Here is a 19749-nt window from a genome sequence, read left to right as displayed (position 1 = left end):
ACTGAATTAGTGTGACTTACATGCTATTTCTAACCTTATCTAAGCCTCCTTTCCTCCGGACTTAAAATTTATTCTGATCATTTGAACCAATCAGAAACAGAGATTTCTTAATATACCATTGATAGAGTATACTTCAAAGTCTTTCACTTTAAGGCATTTTAATTTAAAAAATGTATGTTAACATAATTAAAACATATATTAATAATTGTATTATCAGGTAGATTTAACAGATGGCCAATTTCCAGTGTCTTTCCCCTTTTCCAGTTCTGTTATTTAGTAAGACATTAAAGATAATACCCACTGAAAACAGACTAATTACTATCCTCTTTCTCCAAATGACAAAAGTAGACATTTTGAAACAGAGGTTAAAAAGTGACTTTAAATATTAAGAGACTGTCACCCATACCCAGGGTACTGGCTTAGTCCCTGAGAAAAACGATGGCTTGCCTGTCTTTGTGTAAGACAATGAAGACGGAATAAAAGTCTTACCTTCTTCATCAGAAACATCAAGAACCTCAGTCATCGTCTCAGGAACATTTAGCTTGTGTTTTTCAGTGATAGTCTGGAAAGGAAAAAAAATCATTAATACACAAGTTAAAATCAAACAAAAGAGAAAAGAATCACAGAGGAGGTTCAAGTGGACAGCACCAGCAAGCCATCAGTTCCTGAGCATTTCATCTTCCCACATGTATGTTCTGGAAGCTTATTCTCTTTCATGCAAATCCATTTGTTCTTTCTGAATATAAGTGCTCATTGACTCCAGTGAAGTTGTACAAGAAGAAGTTCATTATTTTGAGTTCCTATTTGAAAAATAAATTTTTTACCTATGGCATTAATAATTAGTCATATTGAGAAAGCAGATTAATGTTTTCAGGGCTTCCCTAAAATGAAGTAAGTAATATCTCCAGAAAAGCTTTAAAAAGAAGCAATGGACATATGTAATTTATTAAAAACAAAGCCAATGGAAAAGAAGTTGCACACAATGTGAAAGAGAAACTATTTGGGCAGAAAATGTGATGCATCTCATCTGGGATCAGAGGATCACGAGTAGAGAGTCAATCATCCCTTTGCTATTTCGTTGGTCTACAGTTCTGGCTTGTTGCTTATTCGCCTTCCGCAAAGGCACTCCAGAGCTGCCAAGTCCACTGCCTTCCATTCCTGATAAACGATGTAAGGTTAAGAGACCAGATTCTGGAGACTGGCTGGCTGGGGTCGAATTCAAACTGTCCTTTCTTAACAAGTTCCCTTATTTCTCTGGGCCTCAATATTCTCATCTGTAAAACAGGGATTCTACTACTACTTCATAAAATTGTTATGAAGATTAAATGAAATAATATATGTAAGAGCTCTAAGAACAGTGCTTGAAATATGTTAGCACTCAATAAATATCGGCTAACATAACACCATTATTATAATTGTAATTCAATATAAAATTCATCTTATAACTGAAAAGCTCTGAACTTTTCAGTCATTCAGGTACTCAAGAAACATTTTTAGTGCCTACCATATGCCAGGCACTGTTTTAGACACCAGGGATACCACAGTGATTTAAAGCAAAACGAAACAAAAAACAAATCTCACTACTTTAACTATCACCTACAGACAGTCAAGTCTCAAATTCGTATCTCTAGTTTCTGCACTGAAAATGAAGTAAGTGCACGGACTGGCATCGTTATGGGAACTCTAAAAACCTAATCTCTCAAAATAAGTCAAGTCTTCAGCTAAAGTCACTAAAATACAATAGTAAACAGGATGTCTTAGGTTTCTAAGCTTTGCTACATAGATATTACAGACTGTTTTGAATAGCACCAATTTCTTTTTCTTTCCAAAAGCAGTAGAGAACCTCAAATAGATTTACGAGGAAATTCAACTAATTTGAAAATACACCCACATCTACAGGTATTGTATCTGTGTGTCAAAAGGGGCTCATGAAATCATAATGTGACACTACATGCCCTTTCAGTGGTTCCCCATGTCCTCAGAAAACAAGACAAAGTGGCTCAGGAGAGCCGGATGATGTCGTAAGGCGAGGCAGGGAGGCCTCCTCTCCCTCTCTCCATGCTCCGGCCATGTTTGCAGGTCACGTTCTCTTACACCTCCAAGTTTTTCCATATATTATTTCCTTTACCAGAAATATTCTTCTCCCTCTTTTCTTGGCTCATATTAGATGTAATTTTCGTGGAGAAACATTCCCCAATCTCCGTAATGAATCTGTTTCACTGTGATTATCTACTGCTGTAAAGTGCTATGATATGGGAAACACCAGACCACACCATTCCCAACGGTCTGTGCCTTATCTGCTCCCACGTGAGAGTGTGAGCCGTTGAAGAGTAGGTTTGTTTCCACAGAACCTGAAATCTAGCAGGTGCTCCTCAAACGTATATTGAATAAATCAACGATACCAAATTAGGCAAAATATATTTAAAATCCACATAACAACTAAATAGATTTTCTTTGGGATGACAGAACAGTTAAAGAATGGGAAGAAACGGAGAAAGTAAGGAAAGTCTCGTGTTATCCTGATGAAGGCACAGTTGGAGATTAAAGTATTGAATTCAGCTTTCCTGCATGTTGCTTATGTTTAAATAATTCCATAATGTCTTATTCACTGAAAACAAATTAAACTTCAGGAAAGACAAAAGCACCCATTCAAAATTCTGACCAATAGCTGGTCAATAAATATTTATTAAGCAAATTTAAGACTTAGATCACTTAATAATTTTAGCTTATTTTTTAAAATGTATTTATTTGAGAGAGAGAGAACATGAGCGGGAGGAGAGGGAGAGACTCTGAAGCAGACTTCACATCCAGCACAGAGCCAGATGCGGGGCTCAATCTCACAACCCTGAGATCATGGCCCAAGGCGAAACCAAGTCCGATGCTTAACCGACTTAACCCTGGCGCCCCCTCATTTAATTATTTTAATAGTAATTAATTTATAAATTTATATGCTCTGTATGTATGGTTTTCAACTCTAGCTGCATATTAAAATTATTAGAGAAAATTTTAAAATACTATCACTTGGATACCGTCACAGAACAATTAAGTCAGACTCCCAGGGGCTCAGCTATGACAAAGTTGCTCAGATGGGATCTATCATGCAGCTCAAACTGCAACCCATTTGGAAAAGTGTATAAATTGCAGAAAGTGATTTGCATTTAAAATATAGGAAAGACAGGGGCGCCTGGGTGGCACAGCGGTTAAGCATTTGCCTTCGGCTCAGGGCGTGATCCCAGTGTCATGGGATCAAGCCCCGCATCAGGCTCCTCCGCTATGAGCCTGCTTCTTCCTCTCCCACTCCCCCTGCTTGTGTTCCCTCTCTCGCTGGCTGTCTCTATCTCTGTCGAATAAATAAATAAAATCTTTTAAAAATATATATATAGGAAAGACAGTGACAGCCTATTAAGCTATGATAACCTATTAAGCTTTTTCTGAAACTTTTTTATAAGATTCTCAGTGTAAATAAAATGATTCAAAAATGTGAAGGCACATCTACCGTGTGAGACTACACCAGAAAGTTTGTTTTACGGAGATGTTCTAGAGTATTTGCCCTTCATAGGAAACATTCCACAAGAGGATGCTTCTCTATTTGAAAGTAAGTAATGGAAATACTTTTTTAAATGATTAAGTTATATTGCCTGGCGTAGTTTATATTTTCGGACACTGATAATAGGACTATATTTTCTTTGAATTTCTAAGAGTAGACTGGAATTTCTCAGAGTGGAAATACCATTGCTTTAGTTTGGTCATTCAATACTATCAGTTATTACCAGCAAAATATATGTGGCAACAGAAAAAGTAACACATAGTGACCACACTGGTCACAGATATTTTTCTGCACAGATAGTAAAAATGCCCTCTACATGCAATGTAGTAAGTACAGTATGCATTTGCTCATGATGTAGTACTTGGCCTTTAGAAGGCCATCTATAAATATTTGTTGAATGGATGATAATTAAGTCTTCCTACTCATGAGTAATGTTATAAGAAATAAATACATATTTTCCTTTAAAATGGAGTGTCCTTTGAAAACTTGATTATCAAAATATAAATATGGTTTTATACAAATGCATCTGAATAGTACATAGAAAACAAAGATATAATTAAATGGTCATGGGCAACTCCGTCTGCTATAGAACCTAAGAGTCTATAGTCAAGATTAGAAACCACTTTAAAGTTAAAATGGGTAGTGTACTATGCACAAATTTAATAGTATGTAATTAAATCAGATAATACAGCAATATAAATAGGATAGGATAGACGGAGCGCTTAATAATGAGTTTTTAATATTTACCACGATGTGGGAAAGAGGTAAAAAATAAAACATGAGTCCTTAAATTGCTGTTTTGTAAATAGATAAAATCTGGTTTGTTTGACACAAAAGAAAAAGCGTGCTTACCTGGCCTCCACTTAGCCCACACCCCTTGTCAACCATCTCCTTTGTATCACATGCTCACCAAGTCACCACAGCTTGAGCGATCTCGGCTAGTATGCCACCTTCTAATGCCCACACACAGTGACTCCCATCATGGGGCCACAGGCTAAATCTGGCTTTGTTCCCAAACCTATTTATACCAATCGTACATGTTAATAGAATGTCTATAATAATTTAAATAGTATGTAAATATTTTTCTACAAAAACTAATATAAATGGTTTGGAAATCTCAACAAAGGTGAGTTGCCAAAAATAATTGCTACTCAATTAGGTGTGGTTGAGACAATTAAAGCAGATGAGAAAAAAAAGTTCGTCAAAGGTTTAAAAAGGTTCTGCACTCAGTATAATGTCACTTTAAGATAACACACAGGATGAATACGGGGTGCCTGGGGGGCTCAGTCGGTTGAGCGTCCAACTCTCGATTTCAGCTCAGGTCATGATCTCAGGGTCCTGGGACCCAGCTTTGCGTCAGGCTCCATGTTCAGTGGGGAGTCTGCTTGAGATTCTCTCCCTCTCTCACTGCCCCTCCCCACCCTCATGCACACTCTCTCTCTAAAAAATAATTAAAAATCTTAAAGATATATGTATACATATATATACACACACAGGATGAATATTATCAAGATATAGATATTATAGGATATAGTATGTAATATTGATGTTCTTTGTGCAAGAATGATCATTGAGCTTCCTTCTAGTTAATGGACCTATATTCAAAGAAAAGATCTTGACTCCACTTCAAAAGGTGTCCAATAACTTCATGTGTATTTACTGCATTGCTATTTCTATGATTTGCATTTTAACTGACTTACAGCATCAGATAAGATTTAGGACTTTGAATATTTACATTTTCTTAACCGTCAAAAATTTCCCCACTGTTTAAATGGTAATATAAATATAATGTCATTTTTATCTTAGTAGTTTATTCAGCAATTTATGATGTCATTTTTATTTTAGTAATTTTTGGTCTACATATCAATGATTATATGCAACTTAAAAAATGATCATTTTAAAATTATGCAAATAATACAAATACTCGACAACAGCTGATCAATAAGTAGAGGGAGGAGTCCTATCTCGGTCTTCTAAACTGCCTTACATGATTGAACTCGGTGGCTTCTGCTGCCAGACATGCATCCCCCGCACTCTGATGCCCATTCTGGCAAACATGCAATGACTGTAATCCTGGGAGAATGCTGAACTGCCTCATATCCCCTACTGGGTTCCCCAAAGTAAAGTTAGAAAAGCAAAGGTTAAGGAAACAAACCACAACTCCAAAATGTCTCAAAAATTTCTGAAGCAGTGGCTTCTCCTTTACAGACTGCTGCCTTCCTCTTCTCTCTACACAATGACTTTATTCATACTTGGGGTAAAGAACTTTGGAAGGAGGATTAGCACAGGAAAGTTTCTTTGATGAAAGAGAACTCACACGGCTGCTCAAAGGCACATCGTATAAATCCAGTGATGTGAAATTTGTATGTTAGTTGTGTAACTGTGATTTAACTGTTACACTTAAATGGTAATAACATCAAACTAATTTAATTTTCTTAGTTTTATATAATTATTAAATTGTCTAGTGTGCTATCTTGGCCCATCACCAGTGAGTAATTCCAAATTCACTTTAGAAAATAATATTGAATATGATGCCTCCATGGAAATCAACAAAAAGCACTATTTAGGTAGGTTGTTTTTAATAGAAAACTAGGTGAAAACACCTCTTTCACAAAATTCACGCTAAGCTAACTTTTAGTGAAGCCAAGATCAGTTATGTCAGAGTGGTTAAGAACATGGACTTTAGAATCTGACAACCTAAATTTGAGTCCTATATCTACCCTCAATGCCTGCCATATCTGTAATCACTAAATATTCATTTTTAATACCATTAATAGGATCATTATATGAAAATCTCTTCCCAAAGAGAGGAAGTGCAAAGTAAGATAAGGCTCACATAAGAGACAGGAATAAGTTCATATTTTCAATCCTTCACCCCAAACTCAATTTCACAAAACAATAAAACTCGCAATTCTAAGAGAAGAATCAATTCTAAGAGAGGGAAGAAAGTAAAAACAGGGCAACATCAAAACATGTTACCAATACAACCACCCATTTAGACAAAGGGGGTACTTGTTTAGTTACTGTGGGCAATGACTTCTTACCCCAACTAAAAGCAAACACGCCATTATGTTTTATATTTGTTTGTTGGCTTTTTACCTAGAAACTTGATTTCTAAGTATAGTGGCTTTTATTGGGGAAATACTCAGCTGGGCGGGGTAGAGAATAATAGTTACCAGAACAGAAGAAAAGCTCACAGGCAGCTCTAAAAGTGGTTTTTGTATTCCACTGAAGCTAGATGTGGCAGAGATAGGACTCCATGTCTAATTTCTGAAAGGTATTCTGAACTTGTTTGGTCATAGTATTTAGCAAGCTCATTGCTTCTCTTTTCAAATATAGATCTATATAGTTAAAGTCATTCACTCTAAGTAATATTTATGAGCCTGAGATCGCTTTGAAACCGAACACGTAAGCTCCGTAGTTTTGTTGATGTTAAAGAAGAATTTATTTTCTTACAAGATGTAGGTCTCATTCTCCGCTCCCACTAAACTGTAAGCTGCTGGGGGGCGGGGGGAATGTTTTCACCACTGATGACTCTTCAGCACTCAGCATAGAGCTCAGAGCATATTTTATATTCAATAAATATTGAAGGAATGAATTAGTTAATGAAATGAAGAAAAGCAGGTCAAGCAGCAAAAAAGATGCAAGCTTGCCATCTAGTGGTCACTTCATAAAAATGTATGTACATGACAACCAGAAAAGCTAATAAAGTTCACAGAAAATATGACTTCTAAGAACAGATATACTTGGCCAATCTTGCCACTACAGGCTTCACTTATCTGTGATTTGCACATTGTTTCAAAGATGCCAAATAAAGACACATATGTATAGGTCCCTAATATGAAGATTTTCCTGGTATAAAAAATCATATAGTAAGAAAAAGCCATTAAGATTCAGCCATATAGAGCAACTCAGAAGTGTAGTGATGGGTAGTGACAATACTTGTTTTCCTCCTATATAATTTATTGAAGACATACCTTAAATCTTTAAAAAAATTTTGTGGTGTATTAGCCAAAGGTTTATAAGATTTTGCTTGAGAAAACAAGCAGTACGATCCTCTCCCATCTAAATTCAGGCTGTGTCTCGCAGTTCATTAATAAATCATACTCCACTCTATTAAAAATTTCACATCAAACTAACTGTATTCCATCTGCCTCAATGTCAACAGGGACTTGGCGTCAGTCTGAATAAAATTCCTTTCTTTTCCACATATCTATCAAAAGAAACAAGTGTTCTAAAACTCTATACACATCCTTCCTAACTTAAGGCATTTACTAGAACCTCTTTCAGATGTTTTATGTTGATTTGTGATCTTATTGTCTCTAAAGAACATCTAACGTTCTACTGTCGCTCCATTTTTCTATTTTAAAAAGAGAAATTAAAGAGCTGCTGCTCTTAGAGTTCATGCTTAAGAAAAATAAGTTAAATACGTGCAAAGAGAACAGCACTCCCTCTTTCAGCTGTGAGTCTCCCTACGGAGAGGCCTCCTTGAAGCTCTACTCTGGCTGAATGGTACAAGAGCCTTAGGACTCATTAGTCCTGTAGTTTTCACTCTCCTGGAGTTTCTCTGGCAAAGGCTGTCGATGATCCCAGCTCCTCCTAAAGAATCAGCAGTCGTATTCAAACCAGCGAAAATAAAAAATTTTAAATATATGCTCTGTCATGATACAGATACAGTTGACCTACTAAGTACAACCAATTTCCTTTTTCAGTAAAAAATAATAATCAGAACTAAGAAGAAAGTAAGGATGAGAGCCGTTCTCACGGGAATGCATTTGACTCAGTCATCAGCACAATATCAGAAGGATCAGGGTCTTTCCAGAGGCTGGGTGAGCTCCTGGCTAAGAACAGAAGTTTGCCCTGGAGTGTCCTTCCACTTTGCCAGCAGGAGGTGTCACTCCCAGCTACAGTGAAAGGGCAGAACAGCACCCCCCACCCCAAAAGGCAGCTGGAGAAAAAGGAACTAAGTATTATACGATTACGTTTACATTTTATATGGATTTATGTTAACGAACGGAAGCCAAAACCCCCATATTAGTTGTGTAAATGCACTTCCATCTGCACACTTCCATGGTGTACTATATATTCACCCAAAGAAGTCTCAAACCAAAAGCTCAACACGTTTTATAAGTGAAAAAGTATGTGGCTTGAAAGCCAAGACAGTGGAACCAAAGCCCATGGGCCCCTTCTACTCACCGTGGTGGTGGTGGTAACCTCCTCCGTTACAACCTTCAGAGTGTCGACCACGGAGATGTAGCCCAGACGCTTAGCAATCGCCAGGGCGGTGTTGCCATTCTGAAGAGAGTGAAAGAGAGAAAGAGTGAGAACTGAGAGGGAGGACCGCGCTGTGAGCCAATGAGCTCACCGGCTGCTCCGCATGAGCCAGCATTTCCTTCCAAAACAAGGCACAGCTTAGGAAAATCACTAGTTTTTACCATTACATCTGAATCTCTTTGTAACTTCTTTAGACTATAGCCCGGGTCACCATGGTAACACAACAAGCTGCATCTGCCTGCTCTTCTAATAAGAAGCACTTGACGCTTTAACCCTGAGGTTGTCAAACATCTCTACAAATATTCCACTGTGTTTAGGAAAGTACCTCTTGAACTGAGGATGCTGCCTCCAAAAATTATTAGCCAGTACCGAGTACTGTTACTCCTCATCAGAGGTCAGGTCATCTGCTGCAGGTAAGATGTTACCGCAGGGAACTCAGTCCCATACTTAGCCACAGCTGTGCAGGAGCTCCCAGTGCAGCAAAATAACGCAAGCCAGCAGCTCCGGCTCCAGCGCAGGCCTCTGGGGATCCCGGTTTGTTTAATTGCATCGCTTAGTTTACATTTCAATGGCTCCACATCCCGAAGAGCTTTGTCTAAGCCAGCAGCCTCGCAAACCCGGCTCCCTTAAGAAAGGCCGGGCGGGAGGGGTGGACTCGCGCTCACATCTGAGCCCCAGCTGTAAGCAGAGCACGTTCCAGCCGCCTAAGCGCTGGGCCCCACTCTCCCGAGAGACACTGGCTGAGTCGGGCCCCCCGCTCTCCCTCCCCGGGAAGCGCTGCCGGAGAAGTCACGCTGATTTCTGGAAAGTCTTCTGGGAAGGCTTTCCAGAAATCCCGGGCTTTCCAGAGTGCGGGGGCTTATCGAAGGGGGATGTGTCTGAACCCGGCTCAGACAAGGGGCCGCCGGGCCGGGCGAGGAGGCGGAAGCAGCACCAGCAGCGTGGTGCGGGGCGGCGGGCGCCTGGCTTACCGCGGTGGTGGCGTTGGGCTTGGCCCCGTGCTGCAGCAGGACGTTGATGATGTGCGTGTGGCCCTGCTGGGCGGCCTGGTGCAAAGGCGTGTAGCCGTTCTGTAGGTGACGGTGGCCATGGACGCAGCACAGATTTGCAGCGGGAGAAAGAAAACTAGGTTAGCCTTCATGTTGAATTTCTTAGTCTTATTTACAACAAAACTGTCAAGGATGCTGTTTATTTGGAGCTCGCTATCCCCACCAACCCATTTCTCAGCAACAAACCCTCCCTCTCACCTTATGGTCCGCTAAACGAAGCGCAGCGACTAGCTTATGAAATAGACTAACTCTAAATTATAGCTATTATTGTATTTTAACGAATTAGCATTAAAAATGGGTATGCTGAGAGATTTATACTGACAAAAGAGCGTTATCACAACGATTTCTTCCCTAGGGAAAAAGAAAGCTGCAGAGGGTAATACAACCACTGCTTGTTTGTCACGATTTTCTAATAATTAACCTTTGCACCAGCTCTAGGGATTCTAAATCAATGGAGGTAAATCTAAATCTTATCTTCCTTTCAGAGAGCACCTTTGGTCAAAGAAAGGCATGCTTAGAGAATGCAAGATTTCATGGATCATGAGTGGCTGACTCTCAATTAAAAATGACTTTAAAGATGAAGTTCTTTTTCACATTCTGGTCTAAACTTCCACACAGATGAAAGCTCTGTAATCCGTGATTTGTGCGGAATTGCTACCAAGGTTAGTGTGAAGCCAGTCTTGCTCAGAACTCTGATGGGTGGCAGGTACGGTACAGATTGGCTGTATAGTCACCTGAGTTAAACAAAGAGCATTGGAATCCTTGGAGGCAAACAAAACACTAATATCATTCATTGAACAGTTATTGTGTGCCAGATGCCAGACCTTGTAGTTGTCTTTTAATCTTTATTGTCATCCTAAAAATGAGGCTGCTTGGTATATAGGAGGTGTCTCATAAATCACGAGTGGCTGAGTGAATGAATAAGTGATTGAATAAATGTTTTCTTCCTGTTTCAGAGATGATGGAATGGAAAATAACAGTTAAGTAATTTCTTTGCAATCATTCTAGTTTCAGAACCTGTATAGATCATGATAGCCAATGGGTATCAGACTACTTTTTTTATTATCTACCTGCCTCACCCTGTAAAATTTTATCCATTGTCTGGGTTCTAAGTTCTGAGTAAGCCCATTCATACCACAAACTTGTAGGAGTCTGTGTCCCTTATCTAGTGTCAGTGGTACCTCATGACCAGCATGCATTTTTGCTACCCCTGTTTACATAAAGTATCTGTCTGTATACACAAGGTGCCACATGATTCCTTCTGTGCTTTTGCTGTGGCCTTTCCATCCACAGGGATGTCCCTGTATTTTTTAGAGTCTATCAGTCTGTGTGTCCTTCAGTCTGGAACATCATCAGCTCAGCCGGGTTTGCTATATATCCCTCCCATGGCATCACCCCAGGAAACTTGGAAATATAAGCCAATTACAGGGGCTCTGAGAAACTTATAGCTATTGCAGGGATTCTGCTCTCAAATGAGGTAATCCATGGACATTTGAGAAGCATAGAGTAAGTGGTATTTTTTTTCCCTGAAAATTCTTCTTCTCCATTGTGTTTACAAATATTACCAATGAAACTTCTTCACTTCTTCAGTATCAACCAAGTTAATTCATTCGGCAAGCATTTACTAACCACATGCTATATCCTAGATAGGAGACCCCATGCTTATGTAAATTAATAATGCCAGAGTGGACTTCTTCCCCCAGGAGCTCACAATTTACTGAGTCGTCAATGCACACAGTGTCCAGGAAAGTGTCTCCCGGGCCTGATTTAATTGAACCTTTACCTGAAGCCTCTGGTGCATGAGTATACTTGCTAGGGAAGTCTGGAGCAACTCAAAAACTTTTTCGCCAACATTCAGTTGCAGCTTATCCACAGACTTAGACCCAATCTCATAGGAGCTCTAGACCCAGTTCTACGTAGCATGGTCCTAAACCCCTCAAACCCTCCATTTCCTCATTTACAAAATGGGAATAGCCAAGATTTCAAGTCTGGTGAAGGATTATATATGCTGTCCATGAAACTTTAATTTAAAGTTTTATGAAAATGCTGACAAACATTTCACTTTTTTCCTTTCTCATTGAAGAGGTCTATGATCTTTGCAGTATATTTTATAAAGAAAAAAAATTTTTTAAGATTTTATTTATTTGACAGAGAGAGATACAGTGAGAGAGGGAACACTAGCAGAAGGAGTGGGAGAGGGAGAAGGAGGCTTCCCGCTGAGCAGCGAGCCCAATGCGGGCTCGATCCCAGGACCCTGGGATCACGACCTGAGCCAAAGGCAGATGCTTAACGACTAAGCCACCCAGGCGCCCCTAGAGAAAATTTTCTTTTACGTGCTGATGTTCTAAACATTCTTTGCAAATTAATTATATAATTAACCAAATCTAGTTTACCTCAAGCTGATGTTCGTAGGATTTCATTTTAATTTTAAACAACTAATAGTCTCATAAAACAAGTTCACTTTTCTAGATTTTTATACCAGATCATGAATGTTTGAGGACTAAAGGCAATACATATGTTTACATTTTCATAGCAACAAAACAAATTTTTAGTAACCATAGTTACACGAGATGCGAGGCAGAAAACACAAATCCTTTTCCAAAAATGCCATTCTGTGTGAAAAAAATTCTAAATATTATATTAAAAAACATCTTTTGATTATGTATCTATCCACTCCCCTGAAGACATATTAAAAGATATATTTACATCTAAAAGCAAGTAAAATCTACAGAGGTCACTTAAAAAAAAAAAAACCCAAAAGTTAAAATGAGATTTTTTTTTCTCTCAACCAAATGTCTATTTGAATGCACATCAAACCCCAGGTAGGTAAAATGATGTTATCTAGACAATATGTCTGGCTTGTAAATATTTCAACAACCATGCACTTAACAAAAAAAAATATGGTAACTGTTTTCAAGTTCCTCCACAGTCTCATTGCATAGCTCCATTTATTCCTTCCAGGAGAAGACCTGGATTCCAACAGTAAGGTCTTTCCTGTATGCTTATGTGTGATCTGACTCAGCAAAAAATGGTGTTGAGTACTGATGCCTGAGAATTCCTGTTAGGGCTCTTAAATAAGCTCAAAGCACAATTTCATGAGAACTCAAGAACTGCCCAGAACCTAGGCGGCAGCTATTCTTGCTAGGGTCCGATTAGAAGTTTTGAATCTTGGGGGTGCCTGGGTGGTGCAGTCATTAAGCGTCTGCCTTCGGCTCAGGGCGTGATCCCAGCGTTCTGGGATCGAGCCCCACATCAGGCTCCTCCTCTGGGAGCCTGCTTCTTCCTCTCCCACTCCCCCTGCTTGTGTTCCCTCTCTCGCTGGCTGTCTCTGTCAAATAAATAAATAAAATCTTTAAAAAAAAAAAAAGTTTTGAAGCTTGAACATCAATAGTATTATTTATAATTTTAAAAATAACTTTTTAATTCACTTGTAAATATGGTGATATACAGACAAGATTTTGTTTCTGCTTCTAAGAGAATATAAAAAGACTGACTTCCAAAACTTCTTGTTTCTAATTATTAGCATTTTGAATGATGACTTTGAAAACTCACACTAATTTAGTTGAGCCCACCCACATAGCTGCATTAAGAATTTCTGATATACAAACTTAAAAAAAATAAATAAACATAATTACATATTTCTTTGGACCAAGGAACCTGGAACTGCAAGTTATATTATGCATAGTAGCAGCAGTTGTATTATTCGTTTCTCTTTCCCTTGAAACAATTTGAGTGCACTGAAGTGTGGTATCATGTTCCAACCTTGCTTTGCTGAATAGGACCCTTCAGTTGCCACTGGGTAAAAACATTGGGGATCAAGACAGCTCTGCATTATCCTTGACAACTTCCAACCCAGACCTCACACATCATTGCCTCACTAAGCATTACCATGTGATATTCCAAATGTAACAGAGCTGGTGGGAATGGTGGGGATGTAAACTGGTACAGCCACTATGGAAAACAGTATGGAGGTTCCTCAAAAAATTAAAAATAGGATTACCATATGGTTCAGCAATCCCACTTCTGGATATTTATCAAGAAAACAAAAACACTAACTCAAAAAGATTTTTGCACTATCATGTTCCTTGCAGCATTATTTATAATAGCCAAGATATGCAGCAACCTAAGTGTCTGTCAATGGACGAACAAATAAAGAAATAAAGAAAATTGCATACACACACACATACCCCCTCACAATATAATATTCAGCCATAAAAAGGAATGAAATCTTGCCATTTGGGACAACATGCATGGACCTGGAGGGCAGCGTGCCTGGAGAGCAGCGTGCTAAGTGAGATAAGTAGGAGAAACACAAGTACTGCATGATCTCACTGATGTGTGGAATCTAAACAAAACAAAACAAAATCCGAACTCACAGATACAGAGAACAGATTGATGGTTGCTAAAGGCAAGGGTGGGGAGTTGGGAGAAATGAGTGAAAGGTATCACAGGTTAAAAAACATTTTTTAAATGAAAGAAAATGGATTTAAATGTTATATGATATTGGGTGTCCTGTGTTCAGCTGTCTCCTCTATATTTAGAGGGAGGGATCCTTCCGTCAGGGGTCAAGAGGAGGTGATTAGAACATACTACATCTTTTATAATGCATCACCAATAAAAACACAAAGATTTAAAAGTATGTACTCATAATAAACATGTTTTACATGTGCATTTAAAAAGAAAGCACTATTGTTATTCATAGGACATAGTAATCAAAATGTTCAAGTAGTATGAGAAAGCATTATAAAGGTTGTAGTTTAAGGATAGATAAGATTTAAATAAGTAAAAGAGAGCATCTTAGGAGAGGAAAAGACTATGAGTAAAATAGGAAAATATTTAGTTGGGAGAAAGGGAAGCATTAATAGGCTAGTTAAGTTGTAGGGAAGTTAAGAAGTAGTCATATGGTGGCTTACATCAGGTCACATAGAAGCTCAAAATCATGGCAAAGGATGACTAGATCAGAGAATTCCACAGGAGAAGGAAGCTACAGAATCTGTTAGCATGGACAAAATGCCAGATAGGAGACTGAATGACAATTGATGAGATTTCAGATATAGTGAGTTGAGGTATAGTGAGTGACGATATGGAAGTTAGAGCAGTATGCAACAGTTAAGAGCTTTGGCCCTGAGGCAGATTGTCTGGGTTTGAATTCCAATTCTTCCAACTAATACTTTGTTGCCTTAGGTAAGTTATTTAAATTCACTATGTAACATAGAGATAGCAATTGCATCTATGAGGTTATTTAAGGATTAAGTGATTTAATATATGTAAGTCATATATGATGTATCTATGACTCCCAGCACGCACTTAATGAAGATTAGCTTAAAAATTTTAAAAATGAGGGGCACCTGGGTGGCTCAGTCAGTTGAACACCAGACTCTTGATTTCGGCTCAGGTCATGACCTCAGGGTCCTAGGATTGAGCCCCACATTGGGCTCCTCACTCATCGGGTGTCTGCTTGAAATTCTCCCTCTCTCTTTCTGCCCCTCCCCACACTCACATGCTTGCTTGTTCACGCACGCTCTCTCTCTCTCTCAAATAAATAAATAAATTCTTTAAAATGAAAAGCACACAGTCCAGGCTGCCTATCTGTATTTCCTCATGCAGAAGGAGGGGGTTTCAGGAAGCGGGACCAAGAACTTGAGATAACATAAAGAATTGGCCAGAATATCAAAGTGTTCTATCTAGCAGGCTTCTGTTTTTCTGTGGTAAATTGTTAACTGGACATGAGCTACTTTAGCTCTATAATAAAAGTTCTGAAGCTAACCCACATGGCTGTCAAAGGTTCTGAGAATGAAAAGTCTCAAACAACTATACTGCTCATTCAAAATCACTTTAGAAGAACTAAAAAGAAAAAAAAAATACATTTGTAGCTATGGTGAGCTAGTGACGTATTCATATGGCTCAACCTCCTTGCTTACAGAATAGGAAAATGAGCACACGTATTTTATTTACCTTGGTTTTTGCATTGACATTTGCACCCTGCTTCAGAAGAAAGTTGACCATTTTCACATTTCCATAGTGACAGGCCACAATTAAAGGAGTGTAACCAAGCTGTAACAAATACATAAATATATAAATAAAGAAATGCATACATACTCTAGCGGTTAATACTCAGAGGGAGAGGGATTAGGTAGAATGTCAGTAATGGTACGAAGGGTAAAAATTTTATTCCATTGTATAAATATTACTGAGCAAATTATTTACACTTCCTGTGGATACAAATATGGACAGAAGCAGATCCCTGAGCACAAGGAACTTAACGACAGCAAAGGAAATCAGACATGTGTGTGACTTCATCTGACAAAGAGCTAAGAGAGAGACACAGATTATTGGATCTGAAAGTAGAGAAGAAAAACCAAGTCTGATGAGAGGATCTGGAGGAGATGCATGAAAATGTAGCTTAGGTGGGCTTGAAAATTTTAATGGCATAGAGAAGGAAAAGCTGTTTCAAGACCAGGGGTTGGAGGCCAGCAAATCCAAGAAGAAAAGAGTCATCTGGACTGGCAGAGCGATAAGGGAGAGAGGCTGACTTAAGCCAGCGAAATTAGAATCCTTTTATAAAGGGTCCTGATATCATGATCTCCATTTGGACTTGATTCCAGCAAAAATGGAGAACCATTATAGATTTGTGAGTCAAAGAGAATCATAATTCAGAATGGACTTTTGAGGAAGGGTGCTTGGACTGGGGGGACCTGAATGCGAGCTACTGGTAGTCATCCAAGTCAGAACCTGTCACAATATTGAAAGTGATTCACTTTACCTTCGTGTGAGCATCCTGGTCAGCCCCATGCTTAGTAAGAATGTCAGCAACATTCACTTTATCTTCCTGGGCTGCAAGGTGTAAAGACGTGAGTCCACTCTGTAGAGAGAATGGAAACAAATGGGTACATTTGAAGAAGAAAGTATGTTTCATCTTCTATAATATCATTCTTGAAAAAATCCTGGAAAACTCATAGCCCCAGAACCTGCAACTTTTGATCTCTAAAACAAACCCTCCAAGTTAATATGTCTTTCTAAGACATACTCTCTAAGTTAATCAACACTTTCAACAGATTACATTTTATTTGGGTACTTCTATTATGATGTGAGACTTTAAAATAACTCGGCTAATAAGCTTCCAAACAACATTCATTTCAAATCCATCTGTGCCTCCTGCTGAGTCTGTTTATTCCCTTAAATAATTAATCAACCAACTACTACTTCTACTTTTTAACCATAGCAATAATCTATATCTTCATCAATAAAATATCATATCAAGGTAAAAAATGTACAGAGTTACAGGAAATGAGTTCAGAATAGTTCTCGCCAGTACTCAAGGTTAGTATACTATTTGGGGGGTTCCTCTAAAAGCTAAATAAAAGTGACCCCATCATTTATATATAGCACCATAAACTGGCCAGTATTATATAAAATGTTTGGCATTGATACATCAAGTAAATATTCTGATTAATTGTATATGCAATTCAAATACAGTTAAGAACTAATACAAGGTGAAAGCATGGAGAAAGGAGAGGGGAAGAGTGCTTTCTTCAGTCAATGCCACAATCTAGCAGCCTCACTACATGTGCAAGTGGCTTCCAGCACACAAAACTGAAATTGAAAGAGTATCTTTAAAACCTAAATCATTTGTGATTTAACAGGTGTTTTCTGAGTACCTTTCATATATGCCAGGAAGTATTCTAGGTATTTGAATATATCAGTGAACAAATATTTCTGCCCTATATTCTAGCTACCAGTATATTCATATCCTGTTTCTGTCCCCCTGCTACTGCTCAAATACTTAGTATATTCATCCTTCCCTGTGCATCCTGCAGCTGTACACTGAGTTAGCTCACTTACGCTCCAAGTTGGCAAGTCCCCCATCCCCGCTCTCCAAATTCATGTTCAGTTAGATTCTACCAGCTCCCCTGACCATGGCTTTGCAGATCTGCTTTTCCACAGTCAGCCAGGTTCTTCAAAATTCATGATCTCTAGAATGGACAAGTCCTCTGATCTTTAAAAAACATACGTGATATGTACAGAGGGAAAAACATTCTCCAACTAGAGAGAAGGTTTTTTTTTATTTGAGGGCTTGGGGTTTTTTAATCCTTACAGTTCTGGCTGAGCTCAGCTTTGAGTTTCATAAACCATCAGGATGAGATTGAAGATATACCCTTTCTCATTAAAATGTCCTCACTTCTAAACAAATACTATCTAGTCCTAAAGTATAAACAATATGAATATTGGGACAAAACAGAAGTGTCTTCCTCATTCTGGTTGTCTTCATATGAAAATAGCAAACATAAAATTATTTCTCTTTATGGAGACAATTGGCCTTTTAAAAATGTTACTGAAGTGACTATTAAAGGAAATGATCATCAAATAACTCGAAGACATTTTCAATGGGGTGTCAAATACATGTGCTGTTTTCTACACTATTTGAAGAATGGGTTTTCTGTAATATAAGATTGCAAACTAATGGCCAGTACGAAAATCCTCTACAATTTATTATGATAAATTTTCATACCTAAATCAGATTATGAAAACTTTTCTAATAAATCAAGAAAATAGAAGATGTTGAAGGACTTCTTTTCAAAAAAAGGAATTTATTTCTTAAGATGAACTAGAGGACTCCACAACTGGTTTTTATTATTACATGGTGATTTAATCTAGTGACAAATACATCATACCTCTTTTTAGGACAGCACCCAAATCTAATATTGAAATCATTGTTATAAAGATAACATAATTACTTTGTGGTCCAAATTTGAATCTATTTCTTCACTGCACAGTATGCAAATCAAAAATATTCATTGAATATTTGCTGATTGACTGCTAAAACCCTCTCAGAGAAAGTAATATGTTTAGAAGAATACCATTAGGGAGGACATAATTAAATGATTCCAGATATGAATATAAATTAAAAATAGGAGTTTTTAAAATAAATTTAAAAACAGCACTATCAGAAGCATTACATGATCAGTTTCATGAAATGCCTAGAATTTCAGTCTACTCAAAATTTTCCTGGATTTGTTTATGGATTTCTTATGTTTATTTTCAAATGAAGAATTGTTTTTAATGGGCAATAAACACTATCTGCCCCCTTCATATACTGATGTTAAATGAAGTACTCCACAATTGGTCTCACAGCGAGAACATCCCCAGTAGGGGAAACGACCACCTGAATGGCATGATTTCAATGGCCACAAGGAAATCCATGCCCCAGACTTTAATGACAGCTGAGACATTGAATTTCACCATAAGGCTTCACCATGTTCATTTCTGTTAAAATGCAAATATCTTTTGGAGGAATAACTCTATAATTAGCTCTCTCTATACTTAAAAAAAAAAAGAATCTGTGAGGACTTTTGATAGAGAACAAAGAAGTATATAAGGGCAAGGGATTTACTGGAATACTCTAAGTGATAAAGACACAGAACAGGACTCTAGAGGCATTCAAGACAACCTGATTTTTCATGACTATTTCTAAAGGAAATAATGCTATATAACCTATTGATAAACATTATTAAGACCAATTTACAGCTGAGTTTCCAAAAGCACTAATTAGTTCAACAGTGAGATATAGAAAACATAGTACTTGTGTATTTGTGGAAAATCCAAAGAAACTTAACTTCCACTAAGCCTATACCTTGTGTTACAAAAAGCATTAAGAGATTAAATGATGAGCTAACTTATAAATATAGGTTTCAATTTTTAGTTTCTCAGGAGCTGACTCCAGTGGAGTATATATAAGTGTAAGATAGATTAAATAGGTAGGTAGGTAGGTAGGTAGAAATACAGATATATATGTAGAGAAAGAGGGTGATGTATAAATAGACATGTACTTGTAAAAATTCAAATATTTCCGTATTTGAATAATGTCTTTCCCTCCTCTAT

General features: G+C 38.0%; 1 protein-coding gene across 2 annotated transcripts in view; it reads right to left on the bottom strand.

Moving 5' to 3' along the window:
* The window catches only part of ANK2 (ankyrin 2), a 219761-nt gene that overhangs the window by 74227 nt on the left and 125785 nt on the right, over positions 1 to 19749 (bottom strand). For both annotated transcript variants that reach the window (XM_040626261.1, XM_040626260.1), the window contains 5 exons: positions 16634 to 16732; positions 15826 to 15924; positions 9793 to 9891; positions 8744 to 8842; positions 490 to 562 (listed from right to left, as the gene is read on the bottom strand). In XM_040626261.1, the coding sequence (XP_040482195.1) occupies positions 490 to 562; positions 8744 to 8842; positions 9793 to 9891; positions 15826 to 15924; positions 16634 to 16732 (469 nt within the window). The remainder of the gene's footprint in view (positions 1 to 489; positions 563 to 8743; positions 8843 to 9792; positions 9892 to 15825; positions 15925 to 16633; positions 16733 to 19749) is intronic.

Source organism: Ursus maritimus, unplaced genomic scaffold (assembly GCF_017311325.1).
Source record: "Ursus maritimus isolate PB19 unplaced genomic scaffold, ASM1731132v1 scaffold_11, whole genome shotgun sequence".
NCBI classification, from domain to species: Eukaryota; Metazoa; Chordata; class Mammalia; order Carnivora; family Ursidae; genus Ursus; species Ursus maritimus.
Note: the sequence above shows the minus strand (reverse complement) of the source record. Positions and strands in the feature narration are given on the sequence as shown.